This window comes from Triturus cristatus, chromosome 3_1, assembly GCF_964204655.1.
Source record: "Triturus cristatus chromosome 3_1, aTriCri1.1, whole genome shotgun sequence".
NCBI classification, from domain to species: domain Eukaryota; kingdom Metazoa; phylum Chordata; class Amphibia; order Caudata; family Salamandridae; genus Triturus; species Triturus cristatus.
Genome location: NC_140583.1, coordinates 813,211,347 through 813,231,840, shown reverse-complemented (window position 1 = coordinate 813,231,840; position 20,494 = coordinate 813,211,347). Strand labels below are relative to the sequence as shown.

The 20,494-nt window shown below is 48.0% G+C and overlaps 1 protein-coding gene across 6 annotated transcripts in view; it reads left to right on the top strand.

The window, feature by feature from the left end:
- Positions 1 to 20,494, top strand: part of DIP2A (DIP2 acetate--CoA ligase A) — an 879,263-nt gene that overhangs the window by 691,683 nt on the left and 167,086 nt on the right. For all 6 annotated transcript variants that reach the window (XM_085645155.1, XM_085645153.1, XM_085645151.1 and 3 more), the window contains one exon: positions 16,642 to 16,772. In XM_085645155.1, the coding sequence (XP_085501281.1) occupies positions 16,642 to 16,772 (131 nt within the window). The remainder of the gene's footprint in view (positions 1 to 16,641; positions 16,773 to 20,494) is intronic.

Genomic DNA, 20,494 nt, shown 5'->3' with positions numbered 1-20,494 from the left:
GTCTTTACCAAGTGCCTAGCGACAGTGGCCGCACACTTGAGACAGCACATTCACGTCTTCCCTTACCTGGACGACTGGCTTGTTCAGGCAAAGTCAGCCCAGCAGTGTGCCAGCCACATATCCCACACCATTCACCTTCTTCACAGTCTGGGATTCTCACTGAATTATCCAAAGTCACATCTCCAACCCGCCCACGTACGGCAGTACCTGGGCGCGATTATAGACACTCTGGCTGCCAAAGCTCAGCCAAATTTAGCGAGAATCAACAGCATGCAACTGCTGATAAAAAAGTTCAGACCACAACACTCCCTTCCAGCGCGAGTGTTCATGCAGTTGATAGGCATGATGGCCTCCTGCATCTTCATAGTCCCGCACGCGAGACTACATATGCGCCCGCTTCAGGAGTGCTTGGCACGTCAATGGAATCAGACTCAAGGACAGTTGAAAGACCTAGTGTTGGTGAGCGGTCGGGCATACAACTCTCTGCATTGGTGGAATCCACACAACCTTTGCAAGGGCCGACCGTTCCAAGAGCCTGTTCCACAAATAATACTGACGGCGGACGCGTCTCTCCAGGGATGGGGAGCTCATGTACTCAATTACACAGTGCAGGGACTATGGACGACACAGCAACAGAAGATGCACATCAACCTTCTGGAACTGATGGCTATCTTCCCGGCAATGAAGGCATTCAAAGTACACTTGTGCAACAAAGTCGTGTTGATCCGGACGGACAACATGACTGCCATGTACTACATACAGAAGCAGGGAGGAACACACTCTCCACAGTTGTCTCATCTGGCTCAGAGCATGTGGAAGTGAGCCATTCAGAGGAACATGTTCCTCATGGCGGAACACCTCCCGGGCAAGGACAACCAGATGACGGATCTGCTCAGCAGACACAGCCACCAAATGCACGAATGGGAGCTACATCCATCAGTACTCCAACCGTACTTCCAGCAGTGGGGTCATCCAGAGATAGACCTATTCGCCACAAAGGAAAACGCAAAATGCCAAAGCTATGCCGCCAGGTTTCCGCATCCACAGTCGCAGGGCAATGCGATATGGATGAACTGGTCAGGCAGATTTGCGTACGCTTTTCCCCCAGCGCCATTAATACAGCTAGTGGCACGCAAACTACGACAACACTCAATGAGACTCATCCTGGTTGCGCCAATGTGGGCACGCCAGCCATGGTACACCACGTTACTAGAACTGTCCGTGGTGCCGCCTCAAAGACTACGGCTAACACCCAAACTTTTAACACAGAACCATGGCGAAATTCAGCACCCAGATCCGCGACAGCTGAACCTGGCGATCTGGCTCCTGAAGTCTTAGAGTTTGGCTACCTGAACCTGCCTCCAGAATGTATGAATATCATCAAGAAGGCCAGGAGACCCACGACCAGAGCTTGCTATGCGGCTAAATGGAAAAGGTTTGTCATTTACTGTAAAAACAATGACATTAATCCGCTGGATGCATCCATTCAGACCATCATCTGTTACCTGTTACACTTATACCGATGCAATCTGGCATACAACTCCATCCGTATACATCTAACCGCAATAGCGGCCTATCTTCAGAACAGGCAGCACCTCTCTTTATTCAAGGTGCCTGCCATCAAAGCCTTCTTAGAGGGACTCAAAAGAGTGATTCCTCCAACTCACCCACCGGCACCGGTGTGGAACCTGAATGTGGTCCTCACCAGATTAATGGGTCCACCTTTGGAACCTCTACATTCATGTGCGATTCAATTCCTCACCTGGAAAGTAGCCTTCTTAGTGGCAATCACTTCGTTGAGAAGAGTTAGTGAACTCCAGACACTAACCATTCAAGAGTCATTCATACGGGTTCACGCAAACAGAGTTGTACTACGTACTAACCCCACTTTCATGCCTAAAGTGATATTGCAGTTCCACATGAATCAAACTATTGAACTGCCGGTTTTCTTTCCAAATCCACAAAATGTCGCGGAGAGAATGCTCCATACACTAGATGTAAAAAGGGCCCTCATGTACTATATAGACAGAACAAAGGATTTTAGGAAAACAAAACAACTGTTCGTTGCCTTTTCACCACAACACAAGGCCAACGCCATTTCCAAAGCAGGGATAGCCAGATGGATCGTTAAATGTATTCAAATTTGCTATCAAAAAGCTAAACGCACATTAACGATTCCTCCCAGACCCACTCAACACGAAAGTTAGGGGCGTCCATGGCTTTCCTAGGGAATATTCCTTTAGAGGAAATATGTAGAGCAGCCACATGGTCCACTATACATACATTTACAAAACACTACTGTGTAGATGTACATTCAAAACAGCAGGCAGCTGTAGGACAGGCTTTTCTCAAGACCCTTTTTCAGACTGCTGCAGCTGGCACGGGCAGCCGCCGCTAATAGAGGGACTGCTATATAATCTATGCACAGATATGAATTCAGCAGCCCACATGCCTCGAACTGAATATGCTACTTACCAGAAAGCATCTGTTCTTGGCATGTAGGGCTGCTGACATTCATATCACCCACCCTCCTCCCCGGCGCCTGTAGCGGCTGCAGCACTCAGAATTACTGTATAGCATGGTCATCACTTACGGTATCTACTCCATCACTGCCACAATGGCGAAAAACAATCTAAAGATGGAGAGGATGCCCATGCGCACTGTAGTCCAGGGGAGGAGCCACCTATCTCGTGATACTTCGAAGACTCTTCCAGGACAACAATGTGCAATCATCCGGACCCAACACTAGGCGGCGATCTATGCACAGATATGAATGTCAGCAACCCTACATGCCAAGAACAGATGCATACTGGTAAGTAGCATATTCATTGTTTGTGCCTATCTGAAAGTTTGGTTATGGGTTTGGCTATGGGTAGTGGGCGCTATAATGATGCACGGACTCGAACCCTGGCGCCCATTTTCTGCCCTCACATATTAGGCAATTGTTTTTAAAGCGCCAGTTTGTGACTACGGCCACACTGAACAGTTTCATATAATGCCTGCGGACAAACAGACAGCTGCTTCTTTCTATAGCAAAGCTTGCAGGTTTTTTGCTCCCCTCACTCCAAGGGCGGCGCAGCACTGTTAGATAGCGACTGGTCCCCCGCGTGGAGCTCAAATCGCGCCTCCTTCAGACCGGCGTGTTCAGAGCCCTCTCTCACCACACACTTGCGTGCCTGCTCTAGGCGCGGTGGCTGCGCTGCTCCTTCGCAGTGTTTCCGCTGCCCCCTGCCTGCACCTCCAGTGTGCTGCGATCCTCCAGAGGTTCGGTGCGAAGCTTAGGAGCCTTTGGGGTGCGACAAGAGGCGCCCCGCAATCCTGGCTGCCCAGGTTTAGCCCAATCAGGCACCGACCTCCCACCCCGCCTCCCTTCTCTCTATGTAGCGCTTCTCTTCCGTCTCGCTGCAGTCATTCACTGGCACTCCCCGGAGCAATGGAGGCCACACGTTCAGCCCTAGTCCAATGCATACATGTAAGCTAGGGCAGGCTCAGGGGCCCCTCATCACATTTCTTGGGGTGGTTTCTCCTTTACCCTTTCTTTCCTCTCACGTCTTCTCTTCACCTCATACTCTCCCTCTTCTAGGCTCCCATTTTCTCTGTTTTGTTGCTTTCTCTTTCAACCCCTCTCTTCTTTCTTCTCACCCCCGTGTCTCTGCCATGGGCATCTCCCTCCTATACTGTATCATCTGATCTTCATCTCCCCCTCCTAACTAGTATCTCTTTGCTCTTTTTTTCCCTTTCCATCCCTACGCTTACACACCCCTCTTTCCTCTAGCCCCCTCATCTCTCGCATTTATATGTATCTGCATTAAAATTCCACCTTCTTTCTTCTCAGCCCACTCACATCTCAGCCTATTTCCATCTCCTAGTTGATTGTCACCTCTTTCTCTGGCTATTCGAATATTTGAGTTCTCCCAGTGAACCAGGTGCTAAAGTTCCCGATGGCTCAATCCCCTCTACCACAAACTTCACAATGCCTCTCTTTGCTGCTTTGGGATTCACAATTCCCATCCATATAAACAAGTATTTGCAAAGCAATAGGTCTCGTATGTGCGAGAGTTTAATCAATTGGCATTGTAAATAACAATGCCTTTTATTTATGATTTGAAAATCAACACATAAATTAAAGGCATTGTCATTTACAATGCCAATAGCTCAAACTCTCGCAAATGCGAGACCTATTGCATTGCAAATGCTTGTTCTACCTGTGATGTGTTCTCCTCTCTCATTTCACCTCTTAACTACACTTTTATAAACAACTCTCTCTTATTCTCAGAGTTCTATTGCCTGTTTCCTCGCACTACCAATTCTCCTTCCTATTGTTCACATATTTCTCATCGTATCTCCCTCTTATTATCTCACCTCTGTATCAGAGGGGCACCCTTCACTTAACTTTGGGTTTAGATTTTGCCTCTTGCTTCTAACTTCATCACTCTAATTTTCTCAGATTTCTCTCTACATATTTCACATTCACCTTCATCTTTCCCATTTCCCCTCCCTACTCCACCTCTTTCATTATCACCACCATTCCCTTCACTATTAGACCAGCTGTCTTGAGTTCTCTGTTAGCTCCCTTACAGTCGTCACCCTTATCTTCGGCAACTAACTGTAGATATCTCTTGATTCATCCTCTCTATTCGCCTGCTACACCTCCCCTACCACCCCACCTACCTCAAACATTCTCTGATGGTTGTATGACTTAAGGCATGCATTTACTACACGTCTTTACCATGCATCCATTACCACGCATTGCCTTTACAATACAAGCGTTTAGCATACTTTTGCCTTTACCATACTTTTGCCTTTACCATACTTTTGCCTTTACCATACTTTTGCCTTTACCATACTTTTGCCTTTACCATACTTTTGCCTTTACCATACATTTGCCTTTACCATACTTTTGCCTTTACCATACTTTTGCCTTTACCATACTTTTGCCTTTACCATACTTTTGCCTTTACCATACTTTTGCCTTTACCATACTTTTGCCTTTACCATACTTTTGCCTTTACCATACTTTTGCCTTTACCATACTTTTGCCTTTACCATACTTTTGCCTTTACCATACATTTGCCTTTACCATACATTTGCCTTTACCATACATTTGCCTTTACCATACATTTGCCTTTACCATACATTTGCCTTTACCATACATATGCCTTTACCACGCATGCCTTTACAACGCAAGGTAAGTGGAATCTATATTGGGGGGGGGGGGGGAGATTGCATGGTAATGGATGTGTGGTAAAGGCATTACGTTGTAATGACCGCGTGGTAAAGGCTGTTTCCCTTCTCTGACATCAATCTTCCATATTCGATCTTCCTCTGTCAGGTCTTTTGTTCAATAACTTCTCTCTCACCTCCACCTTTCCTAGTTTTCATCTCGGCTCATTCTTGCTCCTGTTTCATCTCACACTACTCTAGGAAATGAAAAGCTTGACATCCACAGAAGGCACTGTGGTCTGGGGACAGATGCCATCCAGGATGCCTTACCATCTCATGGACAGCCTTTTGAACAGCAGCGGCTGCTCCGCAATGGCAGAGGAGCTTCGCCCCACTCACTGCAGAAGAAAAATGAAACGTTAATAAAAGAATGTTATTATTGTTTTATTTTTCTCTGACCGCTGATGCTTCCGAGACGAGTGCGGGGCGGGCCGGTCTACCTGAGTGACAGCCACCAGGGGGAAGAGGATTTGTTTTCACTGGAAGCGCGTATGACAGTTTGGCCAGCCGTCTTAGGCCAGCCAAACCATCATGCACACTTAGATTTCTCCAACCCAGCTGTATTATACAGCCAGATGGAGAAACGGCAAAGTCTACCAGTCACTCACTGAGCGCCCAACCAGGTCGCTGGATTGGATGGGAGTGGCCCATGGACTGCCTCGTACTTCTTCACCAAGGTGGCTGGCAGCAGGAGCGGCAGCTTGAGGTAAGTGGTTTTCTAATTATTATTTAACTCCCTTCTCCACCCGGGCTGCCCCACCAGTTTATTTTGGCAGCAGCCGCCCCTACTGCTGAGTGATCTGGGTTTGTTGCACTTCATGCATCCACACTCAAATCAACGACAAGCCATAGATTCAGGACATTACTCTCCCTGCACCTCAGAATTACACATATCCCGTGCATGGATACATCCGTGAGGTAAGGTGGGCTGGGTGCAATTACTGGGCATTACGATGTGTAGACTGAGGATACCTTCAGAAATGAGGAATTACGCAGGAAATCAGGAATATCACACCCTATTATTCCCCTTCTAATTCCCTATTTCAATTTAAAATGTCACCCACTAATTTCAGCTAATATCAGTGGCTAAAATGTCTAAGTCAAATGCACCGGCTCTGTGCAGTTACCACGGATCTTGTAACCCCAGTTAAGCTGGTTACAGCTGCTACTTGCCCCATAAAGATTACAGTGGGACTTGCAATGAGGCCCTCAGAGAATTTAATTGCTAGAGTTTTGTTCATCTCCAGGCAGCACAGAAAGGAGAATACACTGTTCATGCAAATGGATCTGATAGAAACACATAGTGATAGATTCTTTACCTTAGAATTACCCCCAGGCGTCGGACTGGATCCCGAAAGTTTTCATCAGCAGTACCCCTGCGCGTCAGTAGGTGGCGACGTGCGGCTCCGCGTCCGTTGTTGGCGTCGTGGACGCCGAGATGACATGCGGCAGTTACTTAGACACTGCCCTCGCGGGCTGACAGCAGTGCTTTCTTTTTCCGCACCAGCAAGCGCAGATCCGGAGAGAGCGGTACCCCAGTCACTTTTTGACTGAGTTTTTCGAGGCCTTTTTGTCTCTTCTTTTTGAGTCGATCGACTCCTGGTGCCGTAGGGATGCCTTGTTTCAAGTCCTGCGGGGATTGTCATCGAATGATGTCGGTGACAGACCCACACCGCGTGTGTCTCTACTGCCTGGGACGCGACCCTGACCCCAAGTCGTGCCCCAACTGCCGAGCCATGGCGCCAAAGACTTTGCGGGAACGGTCCCGAAAGTTGCTTGAAGTCCGGCAGTCGGCTCCGCGCCGCTCACGGTCCTGTGGGCGGTCGTGGAGCAATCACCATCGTTCTTCGGGATCGAAGTCTTTGCACTTAGGGTCAGGTAAGGCGCAGCATCACAAGAAGTCGAAGAAGCGCCAACGCTCACCGACCTCCCGTCGCGTGCCTACGGTGTCACCGTCTCCCTACCCGCCCTTCCCGGGTCCGTCGGCTATTCTGGCCTGGCTGCAGGAATTTCTGAGAGCCATGGCATGCCGCTTTAGGCCATCAGGCCCTGCCGGCGCGCCTTCGGGCCCCGCAGACCCGACTGGGGGTCCTCGCCCTTAACTGTCAGCGCGGGTCCGGCATCGCTGACGGCTTCGTCCCCGGGGCAGCAGGGCCCCAAAGAATCCAGGCCTGGATCCCGGTCGACGCCGGTTGACCTCGTGACACCTCCACCGATGTCGACCCCACCGGCACCACTCCAGCCGTCGCCCGTGCCCCCGGACGATGTCGTCCCTGGTTTCAGCCCTGAAGTAGACACGGCGACGGATTCTGACGCCGATGGGGCCTTTCTACCCCTATGTCCAGCCTCCGTATTTTTGGCCTGTTACACAGCCTTGGGAGGAAGGGGACGACTGAGAGGGGTCTGAGGACCCTCTCACAGCACAGTGAGAGTTTGACCCGGACTGGGTTGAGGAATTGGGGGATGCCAGCGGTCTTGACACCTCTCCTGACCTTAGGATGATAACTCCTCCTATCGTGGCTACGGAGGAGGGTGCGAGTTATGCAGTGGCGTTGTGTAGGGTGGCGGAGTCTCTCCACCTCAAACTCCCTACAGTGGCCGTCGGGACTAACCTCCTGACAGAAGTGCTTCAGCCGGCGGCTACCTCTGCGGAGCCACTGCTGCCCTTTATTGATGCACTTTCAGACGTTCTTTTGGGCACTTGGTCCAGGCCCAACACAGGGGCTCCTGTGGATAGGAACGTGGCCCTACGCCATCACCTAGCCCCGGGCGACCCCCTCTTTCTCTCCCAACACCCCACCCCTGAGAACTTGGTTGTCCAAGCCTCTACGTCCCAAAGCGCCTTCCCTACCGCTCCTCCGGCTAGGGAATCCAAGAGACTGGAACAGTTTGGGAAGAAGATTTTTTTTTCTGCCAGTTCAGGGCTGCGGTCTGTGAACACCGCATGGCTCTTGGGCCGTTATGCCCACTCTGTGTGGGATACGGTGGCGCAGGTGCTGCCTCAGTGTTCGGAGGAGGCCCGGACAGTGCTCTCCAAAGCTATTGCTGAAGGGAGAGATGCAGCAAAGTTCACAATACGTTGTGGCCTTGACACCGCCGACTCGCTGGGCAGGGCGATTTGCACGACAATGGCGCCCCACCGCCATGCCTGGCCGAGGACTACTGGCTTCTCTGGGGATGTCCAGAACACCCTGATGGATATGCCATTTGATGGGATTCGCCTTTTTGGCAACAAGGCAGATAGTGCGTTGGAGCGTTTTAAGGACTTGCGGGCTACGGCCACGTTCTTGGGCCTTTCAGCCACTCGCCCTCCTCCGCCTTCTGCTTTTCGCTCCTTTCTTGGCCACGGAAGGAGCGCCCCAACACGTTCGCTTCTGAGCCACAGGTCGCAGCAGCAACAGTCTCAGCGCGGCCACGGACGTGGGACCAGCAGAGGCGGGTCAGGGGGCCAGCAGGCGGGTCAGTCCACCTCCACCCCGGCCACCACTGCCTCAAAACCTTCCTAGTCCTGTTTTTCAGGCCCATCAAACGCCAGTGGGGGGCAGGTTTCGCCATCACCTCCCCCACTGGCGTGCCATCACTACGTGGGTTTTACAAATAGTCCGAAGGGGCTACTCCCTCCCCTTCAAGACTACCCCTCCAGCCATGCCACCCCAGTACCACCACACGTCATAGGATCGCTTGGCACTTCTTCAACAAGAAGCTGTGGCCCTCTTGGCCAAGGGGGCCATCGAGCGCGTTCCTGCGCCAGAAGTAGATTGTGGTTGTTATTCCAACTACTTTCTGGTGCCCAAGAAGCACAAGGACCTGCGTCCTATCTTAGACCTCCGGAACGTCAATCGCTTCCTCCGGAAGCAGAAGTTCAAGATGTTAACCCTGGTTTAGGTCTTGTCTGCCCTCAACCCTGGAGACTGGATGGTAGCGTTGGATCTGCAGGACGCATATTTCCATATTCCCTTCCTACCGGCCCACCGGCGTTACGGTAGGCCACGAGCACTTTCAGTTTACCATGCTCCCCTTTGGCCTTACCAGCGCCCCTCGGGTGTTCACGAAAGTGATGGCGGTGGTCGCAGCTCATCTGCGCAGATCAGGGGGTTCCATTCTTCCCCTATCTCGACGACATGCTGTTGAAGGCGGGATCGCCCCAGGCAGTCGTCTCCCACCTCCAGACTACGGCCGACCTCCTGCATTTGCTGGAGTTCTCCATCAATGTGCCGAAGTCGCACCTAATTCTCTCTCAGAAGCTCCTCTTCATCGGAGCGGTTCTGGATACAACGCTCTTTCGGGTCCATCCTCCTGAACGACGAGTCCAGGATATTCAGGCTACGATTCCGATCTTCCGGCCTCTATCCCAGGTTTCAGTCAGGTTGACTTTGAGGCTGCTGGGCCTCATGGCCTCCTGCATCCTGCTGGTCGATCATGCCAGATGGTATATGCGGGCTCTGCAATGGGACCGGAGGTTCCAGTGGGCGCAGAATCAGGGGAACCTGTCCGAGTCCCTCCAAATCTCGGAGGGCACTGCAAGACAGTTGCAGTGGTGGCTCACAAACCATCATTGGGTCAATGGCAGATCCCTCTCCCTTTCCCCAACCGGAGCACACAGTGGTGACGGATGCGTCCCTCCTGGGACGGGGCGGTCACATGTGAGAGGCGGAGATCAAAGGCCTCTGGTCTCCGACGGAGTCCCGGCGCCATATCAACCTTCTGGAGCTTCGGGCGATCCAGCCTGCACTGAAGGCATTCCTTCCCTCTGTCAAGGGGAGAGTAGTGCAGGTGTTCACAGACACCACCACCGCCATGTGGTACTGCAACAAACAGGGCAGGGTGGGGTCGTGGACCCTATGTCAAGAGGCTCTGCGCCTCTGGACACGGCTGGAACATCAGGGCGTTTCCCTGGTGGTTCAACACCTGGCAGGTTCACTGAACGCCAGGGCGGACGAACTCAGCCGCAGGTGCATGATGGATCACGAATGTCGTCTTCACTCGGACGTGGCGCAAGGTCTCTTTCAGCAGTGGGGAGAGCCTTGGTTAGATCTATTCGCCACCGAAGAGAACGCGCAATGTCAGCAGTTCTGCGCGTTGGAATTTTCAAGGCGGCACTCGCTCAGCGACGCTTTTCGTTGCGAGTGGAGTTGCGGTCTGTTGTACGCCTTTCCGCCTATACCACTTCTGCCCAGAGTGCTGAAGAAGATCAGGCGTGACCGGGCCCAAGTCATTCTTGTGGCTCCGGACTGGGCTCGAAGAGGATGGTATCCCGAGCTACTCAGTATGACCATCGATCCCCGATCCGACTGCCTCTTTGGGAGGATCTTCTGTCGCAGCAGCAGGGGACGGTCCTCCACCCGAACCTGTCCAGTCTCCACCTCCTTGCGTGAAGATTGAGGGGCGGCAGTTGATTCCTTTTGACTTGCCTCCTGAAGTTTGTAATGTTATTCTGGTGGCCAGGCAGCCCTCCACTAAGTTGGTATACACCTGCAGGTGGAACAAATTTATGGCATGGTGCACAGAAAAGGCTGTGGATCCCCTTTCTGCCCCTCTTTCAGAAGTTCTTTTGTTTCTTCTTTCTTTGGCCCAGCAGGGCACTGCTCTGGGCACTATCAAAGGCTACCTTTCTGCTATTTCGGCCTTTCACAGGCTCCCTGATCAGCCCTCTCTCTTCAAGTCCCCTGTTGTAATTAGATTCCTCAAAGGCATTACTCACCTTTTCCCTCCTATTCCTTTTGTGATGGCACAGTGGGACTTGAATCTGGTTCATACATACTTGATGTGCGCTCCCTTTGGGCCTCTTCACAACTGTCCTCTACGTCTCTTGACTCTAAAGACGGCTTTCCTGGTTGCTATCACCTCCGCTAGGAGAGTGAGTGAGCTCCAGGCCCTTTCTTGTAAACCTTCTTTTCTGTCTGTCCATCCGGACAAGGTTGCGCTCAGAACCCGTCCATCTTTTCTGCCAAAAGTTGTCACTGCTTTTCACATCGGGCAGACCATCACTTTGCCCACCTTCTTTCTGCCTCCGCATCCTTCTAGAGAGGAAGAGAGGCTCCACTGTCTGGACCCAAAACGTGCGCTCTCCTTTTGCCTCAATTGCACACAAGTTCTGGGTGGATGACCAGCTCTTTGTTGGCTACGTTGGCGCCAAGAAAGGTCGGGCCGTACACAAGCAAACTATTGCTCGGTGGGTCGTCTTGTGTATTAAAGCTTGTTACTCTTTGGCTAAAAAGGAGCCTCCGTTGGGGCTGCGCGCCCATTCTACCAGGGCGACGGCTGCCACTACGGCGTTGGGACGTGGTGTCCCCTTACAAGACATCTGTCAGGCAGCTACGTGGGCCTCGCTGCACACTTTCACTAAGCATTACTGCCTGGCCAGCCAAGTCCGGAGAGAGGGCTTCTTTGGCCGTTCTGTTCTCTGAGACTTCCTGGTGTGATCTTGGTTCGCAGACCCACCACCAGGGTTGGTATTGCTGGGGTATCTCTTCTAAGGTAAGGAATCTATCACTATGGGTTTCTTTCAGATGAACAAGTTACTTACCTTCGGAAACTATATATCTGTAAGAAACATTAGTAGTGATAGATTCCTTACCGCCCCACCCATCCTCCCCGTTCTGCGAACTGATTTCTAGGGTTAAGGTCATCCCTTTTAGTGCCCTAGTTTCAAGGCACCAGTGGTCAGTATCCTGCATGGCTTGGCGTTCCTGGCGTGGAAAGTAGTGTACAGAACTGACATCCGCACGCTAGGACGGCGTCTAAGTAGCTGCTGCAACGTCATCTCGGCGACCACGACGCCAACGACGGACGCGGAGCCGCACGCCGCCTCCTTCCGACGCGCAGGGGTTCTGCTGACGAAAACTTTCTGGATCCAGTCTGACACCTGGGGGTAATTCTAAGGTAAGGAATCTATCTACTAATTTTTCTTACAGATATATTGTTACAGAAGGTAAGTAACTTGTTCTTATTGGCCACACCAGAGAAAGGCTCTATACCTTCCTTGTAAGGACATGCGTAGCATGGGGGTCTTTTCAGCACTCCCTGTCTCCTGCTTTTGAAAGTGTCCTTTGCTTATGAAGCAAAAGGACAACAAACAGTGGTAACCAGCACCTTGGGGGCAGCTGTGGAGATGTCAGTTACACCTTTGCATGACAGCATCATTTTAATTTATTAGTGTGTGTATTGCATTTCACATTGTCTATTTTACAGAGTAATTATTTTTTAAAGTTTGGACAGTCTAAAATATTAAAATTTTCCAGTTTGGATGGTGCAATGGAATGTAAACAGGACTCATTAGCACCCACTTTCTTTCTGTTCCAAGCACTACTTATGTTTCTAAGGGGTTCCAATGGCCATCCTTGGGTTCACTAGGGTACCTTTAAGGACATCCATGGAAAGTCTTCCTGACCTTGCAGTTGCCTCCCTTATTGCTTTGGCATTTCTCTTTTGGACTTGCAATTAACTGCTAAAAATTAAATCAACCCTTATGAGGTTAAACGAAATTCTGCTCAAATGTAGCTCAATTGTTATTACAGGTCTCCAAAAGGCCTGTCCCTCAAGGGTGGGATTTCCACTTTCTGGAAAACAGGAGCATTGTTTTGCCATCATGTAGCCTTAAGGCATACATTTTGCGCAATACAAATATTTTACTAACTTATTGAGTGTGTGGTGGCTGAGGACTGCAGGCTGCCACGGAGGCCACAAAGTCCCCCGCTGTGGTGAAGGTTTTTTTTTTTCTCACACCTTCATTTAAAGAAATATATATATATATATATATATATATATATATATCTCCTTACCAGCTTTTCAATTCATGAAGCAGTCCGTTCTAAAAACAAAGTTTGTAGAGCCTCCTTACAACTTTTCACAACTGAATAATTAATAGCCAGTAAAAGGCCCTGATTATGGGTTGAGTTGAACAGATTTCCTGCATGGAATTTGCTCCACTCAATCATGAGCAGGCTGTTTTTCCTACACCTGGTTATACCATGTGCTGGGACATCTAATCATATTTTACCGGATGGAAATTCCTGTTGGTAAAATAGCTTTAGGAAGGGGATGCATTGCCGTCTGGCCTATTTCCCAGCCCAGCCTCCCTCTCAAGCGAAGTGTGAAGGAAGCATGTAATGGTCTCCCACAAGTCGACATCTTCCTTTTCCCCTCTCACCCTTCCCATCACCTTATCGTCCCACACGGACGCCACTGCACATATTTACCAGCTGCTCAGAGCAGTTATTAAATGTGTGTGTTACACCTCTCAGATTGGGAAATACTGTGCAGAATTCTGCCCCGTAATTTTGGGTGTGCACAATTATTCTTCATACCAAGGGGTTTAACTGAAAACTGCTTGGTACTGGTGAGGTTGTTACCACAGGAAACTGGAATTTACAGATGCAGAGTTTGCGCTCTAACAGTACCAAGCTTGGGCTAAAGGTTCATAAATCAGGCATTGAAATATCACACAAATATACAATCAAGCTTACCAGAGCACTTGGCAGCAAGGCCAGACTGGCAATATTGGGCATTTCCTTGGGAGGCTGGAAGGGTGGGGTGCCGGTTTTGTTACTGGGGGTCAGTTTTGTTCCTGTGGGATGATAAAGTAGCAGTGCAGCAGTTTTAAAAGCACCTGCTACAGAGTTCTGTGAATATTTAGCAGTTTTCAGGCAACAATAAAAGTGTCAAGATAACTCTGGAAATTAATGTACCAGCTAGAGAGAGATCAGAGTTCTGTCTAGTGGCAGTTTTGACTCATCTAAGGTAGTGCAGAGGGTTAATATGCCTGCTGCAAAGGACATGTACCTTGCATTTCACAGAACAGTATTTTATTTGCTTAGCTCAGTGGCTTATTGTTTTTGTCACAGAGATCCCTTTGTTACTGTGCATTTCATAAATTACAATCGTAATCTAGCAGTGTGAGCTATGAACTGCCATCAAAGAGCTGCATGCAAGCTGTATGGCATAAGTTATAAAGGTATGTTTATTCCTAGTCCTTCATTATCCTAATATTGCAAAAAAAGGGTGTGTTTGAGTAGAAATAAATTATTAGTAAAGCCAACCCTAACCACTGTGTTACATTCTGAATCCTGAGTTTATGCTTCTTGACTATCAAGCACTCTTAAAAAAAAATGGATGGCCTGTGAATCTTACACATTGTAGTACCCTTTATGTTATGTAACATTTTCTTTACTCTGATTTACACTCGTATGATTCATTGTATGCGTGTATGCGTGTATGTGATGTAAAGTGCTCCGACACCCCACAGTGGTATGAGAAGCGCTATAAAACAAATTAAATACTTGTAAGAGAGGGGCAATAGAGAGGTACTGTTGGAGGCTGATAGAGAATCATTGAAGAGTCCCAAAAAAGGTTGCTGTATCCTGGTACATTGTAAGGTCAACATTTACTATGTTTTAAAAGCTAATACAATTGGATACATACTGAAACGTGCTGTAGAATGCACCATTGTTGCCGTTTGTTCCCAGAATGTCTTGGGGTGGATCCTCTCAAAACCCCCTTGTAGTGGTCAGGATCACTCCCTATGCAACGTACGGTGGCTGGTCTGACAAAATTTGCCAAGGCTTCTTTGGGTCTCCAGTCCGGCCCTGCTTGGCAGGAATGTAATGCTGTAGGAGGAACATAATCACACATTGGTTTGCAAATATAAAACAAGCATTTACAATGCAATAGGTCTTGCATTTACGTTATAGTTATGTTACGTCATTATATTTAGTGAACTGCTACAGCATACCTTGTTTTTAATGGATGCCAGGGCATACTGCTGCAAGATAAACAACAATTGTGTTTCTATGCTTGTTTTATTTGAAATTTTGCTTACATGTTTTGTTAAAATGTTCCTCTGAATGAAAACTGCAACTTAATAAAATTAAAATAAATAACGATTTTGCAAGAGCTTTAGTCTGACTAAAAACTAGAAAATCAAGGGCTTCTGAAGTTTGAGTCGTTCCAAACCATGCCCAATGGGCTAACCCTGACCAGAGGGCTAATGTTTGTAGAAATCTTGGTCCTAGATGTAAGGAGCAATGGCATAGGGGTTCTATCTCTGCCCTGAAGTTGTTCAGTCCTGTATATCTTTTAACTGTTCTTTTCACTCATCTGCTAAATAATGGTCGTCTTTTTCTAAAGTAAAGCACTAACTGGACATTTATGATACTGTGGCCTACTGAATCTGCGATTCTAACTCTCTTCTGCAGTAAATCTCGGCTGCTTATTCCCACTTTTCCTCAGACAGACAAATGCCTCTAGGGAATAACTTTGCCACCTAGAGCTCACAGATATTTTCTTCTGGCATAACTTGGGTAAATAACAATACCCGCACACAGTACAGCTGGTTAACCGCTGACTTTACGAGAACCTCAATAATTCCCCGCGCAGATGATGGCTAAAGACACAGGGGTCTAGCATTGGTGAACTCTAAAGCTGAGACTGGTAGACTTTAGTTTTAGTGGAGGGATGGGTGGGTGGGTGGAGAGATCAATAGGTCTGTAGGTCGGTTGGGGAATTGGTAGATGGATGGTGAGTGAATTGGGAAGGATTGGTAGTTGTATATAGATTGTCGAGGTTAATTGTGTATGTGGATTGAGAATGGGTCAATGCTTGGTGACTTGGGATGTGAATTCAGCAGTGAAAGGCAGTTTCTAATATGTTCGTAAAATAGGATGCCAACAATTTGCTGCCTCTGCGCCTGTGTTGATATCTGTAGTGGACCAAACCTTGAATTGATATAAGCGGTATGCCCTGTATCCCCAGTAACATGGTTATCTTAGAATCCTAAGTACATGAATGGGGAAGGCAGAGGAACAGAGATGCATGAATGGCGTGGCTTTATGATGAGGTTAATGTGGTGGCCCAACAATCCCAGATGCATAAATTAGATCTACTTGGGATCTCAGGTTAATGACTGACATGGGCTCATATATCCCGATGTATGGATGAGGTTGCTGGATCCTGCAGGGAACTGCACATTTCCCTTTGTGCTCTAATATGAGTTATGAACATAAGCACTAACCTGAATGTACTTTTGAGATAAGTCTGCCCTCCCCATTTCTCAGTGGAGACCTCTTCTACTACCTCAGTGAGACATTGTGGCACATTTTTGTTATCCATATTAAATTTCAGGTTTGTTTATTAGATCATTAGTCAGAAGCTTAGCTATGGACTTTGGTGAACTCCTTTAAAGGGTTCTTGCTAGCATTGCACTGTCTGCAAAGAGGCACCCAGACACTTGTAAAGTTTTCAGAAGACTTAAAGTTGTTTATAATACATTACAGGAGAGAATTTTGAAGTTTGGCTGAGAGTCCCATCATGCCTCCTGAGCTGTATTTCTTGAGTGAAGTTCTACGAAGGGACATGATTTGAACATGATGAATAGGCTGGTACTTAGTATTAATTAGTTCTTTCTCCTCCCCTCATTTGCAGATGTCGCATGCAGCCACCAGTGCCTTATGCCGCTCCATCAAGCTGCAGTGTGAACTCTACCCTTCCCGACAGATTGCCATCTGCCTTGATCCCTACTGTGGCTTGGGCTTTGCGCTTTGGTGTCTTTGCAGGTGAGCTCTTTGTGATTTTAAGTATGTTCTCCTGTCTTAACCATTCCTGTACACATGCATGCAATCAAAGTGCCAAACGAAAGAGACTACCAAAGTGAGGCATAATCTCCCTACCAGCGGCAGTACTTGGAGACCCTGCTTTATCTTTGAGAATTAACCTTACTTTAACTGAATTTTGTGAATTGTAGGTATCTAGAGAAATTAATATTTTATTGCACAATTATTTGAAATCATTACAAATAAACACAAAGCTTAAAAACTACTACCATTGACCTAATACAAAATTATTATTGTACAAGGTGGCCTTGAGATTACTCTGTGATGACATTACCAGGCACCAAGACCATCGTTGCTATCACCTGTGTGATCTTATGTCACGAGATACTAGGAGTGTAGGTATCTGCTCACAACAGGCATATAGTGCTCAAGAGACTTGATCATAAATAAGACGTTATCTAAAAATGTTTTAAGAAATAATCAGTTTGTTGAGGATCAACACTCCTTAACATGGTTGTATAGCTTCTGGGCAAGTTTGGATGTTTAACTTTAGGAGAGGTTGCCCTACGAATTTCCTCTTTAGTGCTGTGAGTTCTTGGCAAATGCAGACTGTGTGGATCAATGTCTCCATATGGACTTTACACAGTTGCATACCATGTATGTCTCACACCTGAGGTGGATTTAATTAAGTCTCTTCCTCTCTATAGAGAGAAGTAGATTCCAATACTGTTGTGTTAGCTGGTTATAAACTTGTATTTCTCTACAGATTAATCATTAGGTAAATAATATACATTTTGTTTGCCTCAATGCTAGATTTTGCTTGTGGAGGTGGAAGGGGCATGGCCTAGGTGGTTCTGAATAGCAAAGCCTCTAGAGAGGCATCAAGGAATAATCTCCATGGGATCTTAGTTTGATTTATTTATGACCTGGCACAGTAGGTACTTGAACCTTCTGGGGCCTCGCTAAGTTTAGCGCTGTAGGCAATGTAAAAATCCTTCAAAATGTGTTTTATTTATCCATATTGAACTCCAGTCATATTTCAACTTGTGAAGAACAATCCGGAAGCCCAAAGAGTAACCTGTAGGTATGACATTGGGCAGTGTCTAGCAATTTTGCACATTTCCTATTAAAGATGTCCTGCCAAAAAGCTAGTGTACGCATAAGTTTACTTCAAATTGCTCGCAAGAGTGAGTTCAGTTTTGTGCTAGATAACTTTCCAATGAATGCTAGAAAGAAGTATTTAGTACTATGGGCGTAATTTTCATGGCCGCCACTTGCCTTTTGTACTCCTTACTCATCCAGCCAAATACCTAAATATTTAAATCCACTGATGTCTTCTAGCTTATTCTGATTTAATTGCCAGCTTCATTTCTTGTGGATCTTGCAACCGAAAATGACAACTTTTATCTTGTCATTATTAATTTCTAGACTAGGATTTGAACAATATTCGTTTAGTTTATTTAATTTCCTTTGCAGGTCGATTGCTGTTTTGTGTAAAATCACTGTCATCTGCCGCCCTTGCCCCCTCCCCCGGCTATCTGGGACTTCATTGGTTTTCGGGCAATGAGCATATAATAGGGTTAATGCCTTTGCCCATAAATCCATGTTGCCCTTGAAGAGTGAGGCTGATAGTTCCTTGGGGCCACAGGCCCCCATCTTTTCTAGTGGACCTTAATATAGATTTGACTTTTGACATAGAAATGTTTACCAGCTGTTGTTTGAGTCCTGGGGTAACGATCAAATCTTGCTGGGCACGGTCTGAGATTGAAAAAGGAGAACCCTTATCTGCTCCGTACGATTCTTTATATCTATGTGATGCTGTCTTGTGTAGTAACTCCAGTTTGGGCAAACCCAAGCGTGGGCTTGGTTCTTGTGGGTCTGGTGACCCCGCTGGCACCGTCACCTCCCTTGAACCCGGGCTCTGAGGCACGAGTGCATAGGTGCTTTGAGGTTTCAGGTGGCAGCGGTCACAGACACATGTCTTAGTCTTTGTTTTGCAAAAGAGGGGCAAACAGGACAGCTGGGCCTCTCACAAAGTGGGTCTCACTGTCCCTTAAGTGCCTCGATGTGCAGGTCAGTCTTTCTCGATGTTGGTGTCCGGACTGGACTCAACAAGCCTTGGCTGCTGCAAGGGGTCAGATACCAGGGTATTGTTCCTGTGCTGCTCCAGTTTGTCCTGGTGTCCTCCCACTCAGTAGGGATACAGATCTGACCTTCTGGGGCACAGGGTCCTCTTCCTTGGAGGCTGCTGCGTTGGGCTGGCCAGGGAGCAGCAACTCAGTGGACCACAATTTGCGTTTTTGGAACCTGCGGCTGCAGGGGAGTACCTCTTCTAGTTCAAGGGAGTTTCTTCAAGTAATTGGTGAAGCACTGGCAACCCTCCAGGTTTCTTGGAGACTGCACAGCAGCAGGGCTAGTCTGCTTCTTCCAAGATTGTTGGGGGCAGCAGTCAGGCTAGCAGGGTTGTTGCCAAGTCAGTCGGTGCTCCTCGGTTCTCGTGACAGGACTCTTCTTTGTCCTCTTCTTCTCTTGATCCATCTGAATCTGAAGATCTCGTATCTGGAGGGGGAGCCCTGAATACTCAATTCAGGAGCGTTAAGGGCTCTGAAGCGTGGTAGTAGCCAATGGGATACCCACCCCCTGGGCCACAACACCCCCTAGATGTTCACTTCATGTGGGGAGTGGGTATCACCATGTTCCAGAATTCCTAAGTTTGCCATCATCATGATGGCTAACTCTGAAAAGTTGTGTCCACTTCAGGTAGCCCTTCTTAGGGGTGGTTCTAGCCTCGGGCGGGCGGGCATTCCTCCCTGACTAGCTAATGTTCCTGCCTGTCTAGGTGTCAAAGGTCTCTGGACAAAGGAGGTCAGCTTTTTTCTCCAATGAAGGCAGCCAGACCTGCATATCAAAGACCGAGGCTTCTTTGAAGCTCCACTGCCTTGGAATTCTAATTAGCATGTCATCCTGTGGGAGACACCGTCCACCCCAGTAGGCTTTGTTTCTGACCTCATGAGAGTGGATACCTCACACATACGCTCATCTTAATCTTCACCAAAAAGCCCGGTGGTACAAGAGTCCTATTTCTGGAAGTAAAATCCAGATGCATTCCTGACGGCCCCTCTCAATAACCTTCAAAAATTGTGTGACAGTCTGCAAAAATGTGTTTCCGACCAGCAGCATTGTCCTAAAACCAATGAATGCAAAATGCCTGCTTGCAAGGTCTACTCACACTGTCAAACGTGGTGGTTCCAAGTCTTCTGGATTACCTCATTGACCACTTCACTGAGGTGGTGGGTAAGGGCCAAGGTGCCTCACTTCAGATTATCAGTGCAGGCCTGGACACAGTGGACTCTATGAACAGGACATTGTTACTCTGAACTAAAGCAGCTTCCTTTCCCAAGATGGTGACCACTTTCCATCTAGGGCAATTGATTACGTCTCCCACCTCTTTCAGGGTGACTAGCCCTTGTCCCCCTCCCCAAACCCCCCTCCTCACCAAGTCTATTGTACACTTATTCCTAAAATGCTTGGGCTATGAAATCGGAAGTATTGTGGCCTCTGTAGATGTGTAGAACAAATACACCTTACTGGCTGCAGTGCAGACATCTCAAAGAAGTGGATGGGATGCTTATCAAGAAATTCCAAATGCTGTATTATATGCATTATTGTTAATACAACTATCTTGAAATGTTACTTAGGATTTCCAGTGATTGAGAACTATCGGT